The sequence below is a fragment of the Lepus europaeus genome, chromosome X (genome assembly GCF_033115175.1).
Source record: "Lepus europaeus isolate LE1 chromosome X, mLepTim1.pri, whole genome shotgun sequence".
Taxonomy (NCBI): Eukaryota; Metazoa; Chordata; class Mammalia; order Lagomorpha; family Leporidae; genus Lepus; species Lepus europaeus.
Window position 1 is genome coordinate 55,222,054 of NC_084850.1, and position 10,871 is coordinate 55,232,924.

Here is a 10,871-nt window from a genome sequence, read left to right on the forward strand (position 1 = left end):
GCAATGGCCTAGCCCAGGATGGGGCAGGCTGAAGCCAGAAGCTAGGAACTCCATCTGGGCCTTCTATATGAGTGGCAAGAACCCAAGTACTTGATCCATTTTCTGCTGCCTTCCCAGGCACGTTAGCAGGGAGCTGGATTAGAAGAGGAACCCTGGAATTGAACTGGTGCTCCAATATAGGATGCTGGCATTGCAGGCAGCTGCTTGACCCACTGAACCACAATAATGCTCCTCCCCCCCATTCAGTCTTTGAATCAGAATGATTTCTTAATAATAAGATTTTATTTATGGTATTGAATGTAGTTGAATAATGGTTTTAAATGCTTACATTTGACTTTCAGTATTTGTGAACCAAAAATAAATTTTAATAGGTCTTCTGAAAAATTATACCATATTCTCCCAATCTTGAAAAAAATTTTTTTCAACTTTTATTTAATAAATATAAATTTTCAAAGTACAACTTTTGGATTATAGCAGCTTCCCCCCCCCCCCATAGCCTTCCTCCTACCCACAACCATCCCATCTCCCACTCCTCTCCCATCCCATTCTTCATCAAGATTCACTTTCAGTTATCTTTATATACAGAAGATCAACTTGCATTTCCCTGATGGCTAGTGATCCTGAACATTTTTTTCATGTGTCTGTTGGCCATTTGGATTTCCTCTTTCGAAAAATGTCTATTGAGGTCCTTAGCCCATCTCTTAAGTGGGTTGTTTGTTTTGTTGTTGTGGAGTTTCTTGATCTCTTTGTAGATTCTGGTTATTAATCCTTTATAGGTTACTTAATTTGCAAATATTTTTTCCCATTCTGTTGGATGCCTCTTCACTTTCCTGACTGTTTCTTTTGCAGTACAGAAACTTCTCAATTTGATGTAATCCCAATTGTTAATTTTGGCTTTGACTGTCTGTGCCTCTAGGGTCTTTTCCAAGAAATCTTTTCCTGTGCCTATATCCTGCAGGTTTTCTCCAATGTTCTCTAATAATTTGATGGTGTCTGGTCGTAGATTTAAGTTTTTGATCCATGTTGAGTGGATTTTTGTGTAAGGTGAAAGGTAGGGATCTTGCTTCATGATTCTGCATGTGGAAATCCAGTTTTCCCAGCACCATTTATTGAATAGACTGTCCTTGCTCCAGGAATTGGTTTTAGATCCTTGATCAAATGTAAGTTGGTTGTAGATGTTTGGGTTGATTTCTGGTGTTTTTATTCTGTTCCATTGGTCTATCCATCTGTTTCTGTACCAGTGTCATGCTGTTTTGATTATAACTGCCCTGTAGTATGTCTTGGAATCTGGTATTGTGATGCCTCCAGCTTTGTTTTTGTTGTACAAGATTGCTTTAGCTATTCAAGGTCTCCTGTGTCTCCATATGAATTTCAGCAACATTTCTTCTTGATCTGAGAAGAATGTCTTTGGTATTTTGATTGGTATCACACTGAATTTATAAATTGCTTTTGGGAGTTTGTATATAATGGTTTGTGGTGTTTTTGAAAAAAAAAAAAGCATGCACAAAGATTTACTACAAAAATGAACAGCTTCACTACATCAATAGATTCCATTTTCTCTGTGATCCCTGAAAGAATATGCACATCTGTTTTAATGATCACTGACTACCAAGCCCTAGTTCAGCACTTGCAATACATTTTTGTTCAATAAATACTGTTGACTTAATACTTCAAAGCACAGTATATAGAACTTAAAAGAAAATCTCTGTATTCTTGCACTTGAGTTTCATTTTTATAAGTATTATTTATTATATGTTCAAGTCACCTACCAATTGCATCCACCAAAAAACCCACCAACCCAATTTAAATATGATCAAATTAGTCTTATCTGAAGATGCAGAGTAAGGAGATATTTGGCTTAATTGTTAAGATGCCTGTATCCCACATCAAAGTACCTAGGTTTGATTCCCAACTCTATATTCTGGCTTCCTGCTAATATGGGAGGCAGCAGGTGATGGCTCAAGTAATTGAGTACCTGCCACTTATGTGGGAGACTTGAACTGAGTTCCTGGCTTCTAGTACCTGGTCTCTAAACCATGCTGGCCATTGTAGGCATTTGGGGAGGGAACCAATAGATGAGCACTCTGTCTCTTATCTGTCTTCCTCTCTGCCTCTCGAATATAAAAATAAAAACTAATAATATGAGGATCATATGAATCTTAACTTGATAGATAATACAGAGAGAGTGATATGAAATCATTGTTTTACATCTGTTTTCTTGTTCTAATTAAGATTTCCTTTACTGTTTAATGTGTAATAAAGTTGCAATGAGATATCACTCTAAAAATATTATCAAAAGATAGTTTAAAATTGCCAAATATCTTTAAAGACTTATTTAGTTATTTATATGAAAGGAAGTGACAGAGAGAGAGAGAGAGAAGATATCAAAATCTTCCATCAGATTTAGACAGGAACCTTAAGTAAGTTAAGAAAAGTTTCCTCCCCATACTACCTTTTCTACTGTATTTTATAACAGTTGTCATTTACTGAACTTTATATATATATATATATATATATATATATACATACATATATATTAAGGATTTTACAAGTATTATTTAATTTTAATCTCGTGACAACTCTATGAAGTACCATCATCATCATCACCATCCCAAGTTTGGGGTTGATAAAACTGAGTGCAGAGATAAGGTACTTTGGCCAAGGTCACATAACTGCTAATTGGCAGAGAAAGTAGGTGAAACATGGTATTTTATATTCCAGGGTCTATATATTATTTTATTAATTTAAATATTTATTTTAAAAGACTTTCAGAGGGAGAGGGGGAGGGGGGAGAGGGAGAGGGAGAGGGAATCTTCCATCATCTGATTTACTGCAATGGCCAGTGCTGGGCCAGGCTGAAGCCATGAGCCATAAACCTCATCTAGGTCTCCCACATGATTGTCAGGGGCCCAAACACTTGGGCTATCTTCAGCTGCTTTCCCCAGGCCATTAAACAGGGATCTGGATCAGAAGTGGAACAGCCAAGACACAAACTGGCGCCCATACTGGATGCTGGCATCGTAGGTTGCGGTGTTACCCATTATGCCATAGCACCAGCCCTGGATCTACACATTTAAGCACAATACTTTTATTGCTTCTGAACAGTTGAAGACACAACATTTTTTGAGTATGATTGAAAGTGAGATTTTCAGCCGGCACCGTGGCTCACTTGGCTAATCCTCTGCCTGCGGCGCCGGCACACCAGGTTCTAGTCCCGGTTGGGGCACCAGATTCTGTCCCGGTTGCTCCTCTTCAGTCCAGCTATCTGCTGTGGCCCGGGAATGCAGTGGAGGATGGCCCAAGTCCTTGGGCCCTGCACCCGCATGGGAGACCAGGAGGAAGCACCTGGCTCCTGGCTTCGGATTGGCACAGTGCGCCAGCCTTAGTGGCCATTTTGGGGGGTGAACCAATGGAAAAAGGAAGACCTTTCTCTCTGTCTCTCTCTCTCACTATCCACTCTGCCTGTCAAAAAAAAAAAAAAAAGAAAGAAAGAAAGTGAGATTTTCAATGTCTAGAAACACTTGCTTTGATAGAAAAGGCAACATCTATATTGACTGAAAAAATTAATAAGAAAGTTAGCTTGGAAGAACAGGATGTGTGAAGAGAAGCAATATTTGATAAAAGCAATAGGCGAAGAAAAATGCTTCCTTCTACCTGTTATTTGGTCTGTGAGTTAAATCAGTGTAACTTAGATTAACAGTGGAAAACCAATTCTAGTTACCTTTGTAGACACAGGAGTCCCACAAAGTTAAGAGTCTCAAGGAGGGGACTAGATGATTGAAGCTTATAAAGCATCCTGAGCTATAGAATGGAAGAGGGAATTGGGGTTTGGAGTGTAATGGGTTGGATTGGTGGAGACAAATTATTGAGTGGTAAGGGAGGAAATGTTTAGTGTATAAAGATTGCCTTTGTATACAGGTAAGTCTCAAAAGTGACCAGAGCAATTTTGGAGCAGCCCTCTTCCTGGTACAGGTAACTTTACTATTATAAATTTGCTTTATACAAGTAGATTTCTCTTACAAAAGGGAAACTTTTCAGAACTATTCCTGTGACTATTGTTTGGCAAAGTAACCAAGGCAAATTTTGGAGTGACATATTCTAATTTCCCAAATACGACTGTGCTAAATACTGTGTCCTGAGCCCCAACAAAGCAAACACATTCCTTCTGTTTGAACATTTGAGTAAAGAGAAATTCAGAGCCAAGTAAGCTATTAGTTCTCCAGTGTTGAAAAATAAAAATGGAAATAACAGATAGCTGTCTAAGAAAATTTTCTAGGAGATTGTAAGTAGAAAGAATTAATTGCTTAAATTTGCTAATCAGTAAATAATTTGTTTTTTTTCTTTCATAAAGTATAACTGCCAGGCATTGTTAGGTTCCTATACAATATTATACTATATTTATTTTTAAAAGATTTATTTATTTATTTATTTATTTAAAGGCATATGAGAGAGTGGGGCTGGGAGAGAGAGAGCGTGAGAGAGAGAGAGCAAGAGAGCGAGCTTCCATCCTCTAAGGCTGGACCGAGCTGAATCCAGGAGCCAGAAACTCCATCCTGGTTACCAACATCTTTTACCTGTGTAGGTACATTAGCAGGAAGATGGATTGGAAGCCGAGGAGCTGGGACTCATGCTGGCACTGTGGTATGGGATGCAGGCATCCTAAGTGGTGGTTTAACCATGGGTGCCACAATGCCTGGCTCTGTACCACACTTAATGAAAAATTATTGCTTCATACTTCTATCCAGTGTACAAAGCAATTCCATCTGTGGAAGTAGGTTAGGCAGATATTTTACTTTGTCTATTTGGTAAATGCTCATTTTGTTGCACTTTTGGAAACTTATTTACTCACTTGTGAGGCAGAGAGAGAGGCAGAAGGAAAGACCTCTTATCCACTGATTCACTCCCGAAATTCCCACAGTGGCCAGGACTCAACCAATCTGGAGCCAGAAGCCAGGAACTCAATCCAGATCTCCCATGTGGGTTATAGGAACCCAACTGCTTGAGCCATCACTGCTCCCTTCCAGGGTGCACATTTGCAGAAAGCCAAAGTTAGCAGTTGGAGCTAGGTATCAAACTCAAGTACTCTGAAATGGCATGCAAGTCTCTCTCTCTCTCTCTTTTTTTAAGATATATTTATTTATTTGAAAGTCGGAGTTACAGAGAGGAGAGGCAAAGAGAGAGAGAGAGAGAGAGAGAGAGAGAGAGAGAGAGAGGTCTTCCATCCGATGGTTCACTCCCCAGATGGCTGCAATGGCTGGAACTGAGCTGATCCAAAGCCAGGAGCCAGGAGCTTCTTCCAGGTCTCCCATGTGGGTGCAGGGGCCCAAGGACTTGGGCCGTCTTCTACTGCTTTCCCAGGCTATAGCAGAGAACTGGATCAGAAGAGGAGCAGCCAGGACTAGAACTGGCACTCATATGGGATGCTGGTGCTTCAGGCCAGGGCACTAACCCACTGCTCCACAGACCCACTGTGCCACAGTGCTGGCCCCAGCATGCATGTCTCTTAACTGTCATTTTAATTGAGAAGCTAGCACCTACCCTTGATTAGATATTTCAAGTCACTATTAGAGGAAGAAACTGAGAATAAATGAGGTTAGAGGGCCTGTCCAAGTTTACCAAATTAATAAACATCAGAATTTGTCTTCAGACTCCCATCTTTTATTTCCAGTGCTGGGGGCTTAGGACACAGTTCCTAAAAATATGACTTTAAACCAGGATATGTCACACTAAGATATACTTCTTTGGTGTATTTTGAACTTGATATTTTAGGATACTATAGACACAGGGGGATTCACCCTGAAAAACTGTCATTTTATAAAAGAAAATTATTTCTCTAAAGAAAATCTGCATTAGTCAAGTATCTTTCTCAGGAAGAGAGCTGCTCTGAGACTTTTATTACCTGAGAGACTTTATGTTAGTAACACGTCAATCTTTATTCACTGTAATTACTCTCTCCCCCTTCCCCTGATGTGTCTGCACCTTCACCCAAGAAGCCCCAAGCCCCTGTTTCTTTGTATAGCTCAGGATGCTATTTGGTCATCTGACCCTTCTCTGTTTTTTTTTTTTTTTTTTTTTTTTTTTTTTTTTTTTTTTTGACAGGCAGAGTGGATAGTGAGAGAGAGAGACAGAGAGAAAGGTCTTCCTTTGCTGTTGGTTCACCCTCCAATGGCCGCTGCAGCCGGTGCATCGCGCTGATCCGAAGCCAGGAGCCAGGTGCTTCTCCTGGTCTCCCATGGGGTGCAGGGCCCAAGGACTTGGGCCATCCTCCATTGCCTTCCTGGGCCATAGCAGAGAGCTGGCCTGGAAGAGGGGCAACCGGGATAGAAGCCGGCACCCCAACCGGGACTAGAACCCGGTGTGCCGGTGCCGCAAGGCGGAGGATTAGCCTGTTAAGCCATGGCGCCGGCCACGACCCTTCTCTGAATCTCATACTGTGGGGCTCTTTTGCTTATGTGTGTATATAATTAAGCATGATTTTTCTCCTGTTAGTCCCTTTTCTGTCAAATTAATCCATAGCCCAGTCAAGAAACCTAGGAGGGTGGAGGGAAGCCATTTTTTTCCTCCTGGATACAAGTTAAAGAATTCGTTCCACTGCCTTATATCTGCCTCTCTTTTTTCACATTGATTTGATACTATGTGTAAGGCTAGGGTGCTCTGCTAAGTATAGGTAATGAAATATAATCTAATACAGGAGTTCTGTTCTCATGAAATTTTTAATGTAACTGGAGAAATAAAATGTCTGCTTATATAGATAAAGAAACAAAGCAGTTAATGATTTCTAATTCATGGATGATACATGGAATATAGAATCAGAATAACTTAGAGAAGGAAAAGGTTATTTAGGTCTGTAATGATTTGGGAAAACTGATGGGATACACCTCACTTCTTGTGTTTTCTGATGCTGATAATGCCATTTTTTGACATCTGGAATAAATGATGTATCCTCATATAATTAGTTTTGTAACATAAATGTATATAGTTCTGCTAAATTTGAACACTGATTTTTGTTGAGAAAATTTTTCACATAATAGAAATAATCAATTGCCATGATTAAATTATGAGTTAGAATGCAGTATGATCAAATGATGTTTACTTTCTGGGTTATTAGTAACAAGTGCATATTAATTAATATTGAATGATTCATGTCATAATGTAATAGTTTGTAGAACTTAACTGAGAACCCAGAAATACCATTATAGAAAAGCAAAAGTAAAGATAAAAAATAGCCACAAAATCAGCAGAATATATGAGCAGGTTTGCCTATCCAAATCTGGTTTTCTAGTTTACTGAGTAGTATTCTTTAAATATATTTTTATATATATGCGTGTTATATATTTACATATATATTTAATGCCATATTAAAGTTGAGTTATTTCTTTTGAGAAATTAATCTTTTGGAGCCAGCATGTGGTACAGTATAAGTTTAAGCCACTGCCTGTAATGCTAGCATCCCATTTGTGCACTGGTTCAAATCCTAGCTGCTCCACTTCCAATCCAGTTCCCTGCTAATATGCCTGGGAAAGCAGCAGGAGATGGCATGTGTACTTGAGCCCCTACCACCCCTGTGGGAGTCCCAGATGGAGTTGCAAACTCCTGGCTTGGACATGGCCCTGTTCCAACCATTGTGAACATTTGGGGAATGAACCAACAGATGAAAGATTTCTCTCGGTGTCTCTTCCTCTCTTTCTGTAAGTTAGCCTTTCAAATAAATCAATCTTTTGAAAAGAAAAATTAATATTTCTCTTTAAATAAAATCTATATATTTCCACAGAAAGAATATAATAGAATTATTAAATAGATTATCAACTTATAAATAGATCACTGAACAGGTAAACATTTTTTGGTAATTGTTGAATTTTCCTTTATACTGTAAGTTCATTGAGAAGGCCTTTTTTCTTTTCCTGCAAGTTTAGCATGGAACCTGTACAAAGTAATCAGTAACAAACATTAGTACAGTTCCACTAAATGTCTCTGCCTTGCCCAGGAGCCTCCAATGAAACCTTATTTATGATCAAAAGACACATATGCACACAGAATCAGTCTAGTCCAGGAATACAGCCCACAGGCTCCTATAACTATCTTAAAATTCTGGATATTCCAATTTTATGGTAGGATACCATTAGAATGAGCAGAATACCAAGTGCTCAGTAAAGGCTTAGTGAATACATGAATGAACCAAACTTATTGGATCTATGACACTGTTGACTCTTTCTTTCTTTTTTTTCTTTCTTTCTTTCTTTCTTTTTTTTTGGTTTTGTTTTGTTTTTAATACATTAAAAAGCAACATACTACAAATGTAGTGGCATTAAAAAGAATCCAAAATTTTAAAGGAATTTTTATAAATAATTCTGTAATAAAAGGGCAACTACATTTTGATACATAAAAGTTTTGTCAAACAAGATTTAAAAAACTTAAAATCAGCAAAGTGTTTAAATTCTTTCCAATGTTCAAGAAAAAAAAAAAACAAAGCAAACTGTACAATCTCCGTAACACAATGTGTCCCTGTATGCACATCCTGGATACTCTGAAAATGTTAAAATTTTTAAAGTTTGAAATACGAGGCAGCACTTCAACTCTTCATGGATGTTTCCTTCAGTAAGTATACTTTCAAACACTTTACAATTTTATCTGACTATGCATTGACATGTTTTTCTTCCTGAAAAAAATGGATCTATATTAACACTGTTACCTTCTAATGTAAAAATATATGAGATATTCAACTTCCTGAGTGACTTCAGTCATACATCAAATGTGATTTATTGAATAAATTCCAAACTTGAGAATGACAGAGCATGTATAGATTTATACTTATGTGTTCAAACAGGGTAAAACTAAAAGAGTACATCACCAAATTTATAGTTAAATTCTCTAAGTTACGCAATATGATTTATCCCCAAAGTTAACCATTAAATTTCATCAAATAAAATGTTAATGAGTCACTGAAATGTTATGTTTTCTAGTTTATTACCAAAATACGGATAGCCATTTCAGACTATCAATTTGCATATTTTCTATCATACACACCAAAATCTGATTCACTAACAAGAAATTTCTTGCCATACAAAAAGATAACAGATAATTAAAATATTTGCTTTATAATTCAAACAATCTATATAATCCACCCTTCCTAAACTGTCTAAAGAGATGTGGCACTTTCCTTTGCTTAAAACCCTGATGTGAAAGGTTATTAATATAATAAAAGTAGAACCACAATCTTCCTTTCTGTATTAAATTGTAGCTATCAGCTTTAAAAAAAATTTTAAAGAAAGGTGGCAACTTGTAAAGCTGCTCTGTACAGTTTCTAAACAAAATATTTCCAGACCAACTTAGTCAAAAGTGCCTAAAATGACCCTATAAAACATCCTCCTTTTAACACTTGTTAGTGCCGGGACGAACGCCATTTTCCATCTCTACTACTGTCTCTCCTGTTATCATAGTCATGGCTCCAGCCATCATGGTTCCTGTCTTCATAGAAGAAATCATAACGGCTGCCTCTGTAGTGGCGGTCAGACCCGTGATCAGAGTGCCGCTGTTCACGGCTGTAATGTCTGTCTGCCAGGTAGGGGTGAGAATTCTGCCTGCCTTTACGCTGCAATGACGGGGTATCCTGGCGCCACTGGGAGCTTGACAACTGGATAAAAGCATGATTATGGGACTGAACTGATGGTGAGAATCCTGACTTATCCACATGTGGAGAACCAAATTTCCCACCATATGACATCTGTCTCAAAACACTGCTCATCACTGCTTGTCTCTGATAATTTTCTGGAGATGAGAAAGACCTCTGGATCATCTGTGCTGATGGAGCCACATTATCCACTGTCCTTTTGTATCTGCTGCTAGGAGAAGTGGAGGTAGGGCTTGAATTTCCAACATGATGCTGGAGATATGACAAACTGACATCCTGTGAGGCATGACTACTTCCTGATCTAAATTGAATTTTGATGGGCCTTCCAAAAAGTTTGATTCCATTAAGTAGATTCATTGCATAAGGAACAGACACCTCATGTTTGAAATTTACAAATGCGAACTGCTTTGGTTTACCATCCTTATCTTTTGGAATTTTCACCTTTATTACTGGCCCAGCCTGGTGGAAAAGCTCGAACAAGAGCTCCTCTGTCACTTTCGTTTCAAGGTTGCCCACAAACAGAGTGCGATCCGCTTCCGTGGCCGCTGCCCCCATTTCAGCGTCGCCCCCTCCCAGCCCAGGCCGAAGGGTCCCGGCCAATGCCCCCACTGCGCAATCTCGGAAGTCCCGACCTTTTCTTTCAAGAAGCCACACTCTTTGCTTCAGTCCCGTCCCATCTCTGTACATTACTTCTCATGCTCTATTGCTGATGACTTCCAAACTTCTATCCCTATCAAGACCACTTTAGATCTATATGAATTTCTCCCTTCTGGTTACATCCATGTACTCCATAGGTACTTCAAATTTACAGTTTTCTCTCTGATAAAAGAAGAGAAGGCATGAGCATAGCTTCTTCTTTACTCCATCCTTCCTGCTTTTAGTCAAACATATTCTTTTTCAAGTACACATAGATAATTTAAAAATTATTGATCACTTATAAATCTATAAAAATCAGCCTTTAACAAATCTCCAGGAATTTTTATTACACGATGTTTTCTGAGGAAAATCAATTGAGGAAAATCAATACCAAAAAAAAATCTAAAAAGATAATTTTTATATGAATTTTTATGTCTGATATTAAAATGAACTAACAGTTATGATTTCATTTTTTGTGCCAGCCTGCAGCACAAAGAACTGGGTTTCCTGAAACAGAGAGTGGGAATGCGGGGACAAGGATGCAAAGAATGGAGCCAAGACAAATCCTGATCAAGGCTCGTTTATTCAACAAGTCCAGTAGTATTTA

General features: G+C 38.4%; 1 protein-coding gene across 1 annotated transcript; it reads right to left on the reverse strand.

Annotated features, from left to right (window-relative positions):
* Window positions 1–9,353: 9,353 nt before the first annotated feature.
* On the reverse strand, window positions 9,354–10,208 carry LOC133753358 (RNA-binding protein 7-like). Its single transcript, XM_062183909.1, has one exon. The coding sequence runs from the start codon at window positions 10,181–10,183 to the stop codon at window positions 9,380–9,382; it is 804 nt and encodes a 267-aa protein (XP_062039893.1). The 5' UTR covers window positions 10,184–10,208; the 3' UTR covers window positions 9,354–9,379.
* Window positions 10,209–10,871: the final 663 nt, after the last annotated feature.

What these genes read in the sequence shown, in the direction of transcription:
- LOC133753358 (XM_062183909.1), bottom strand. Translation starts at nt 10,183, where the DNA reads ATGGGGGCAGCGGCCACGGAAGCGGATCGCACTCTGTTTGTGGGCAAC.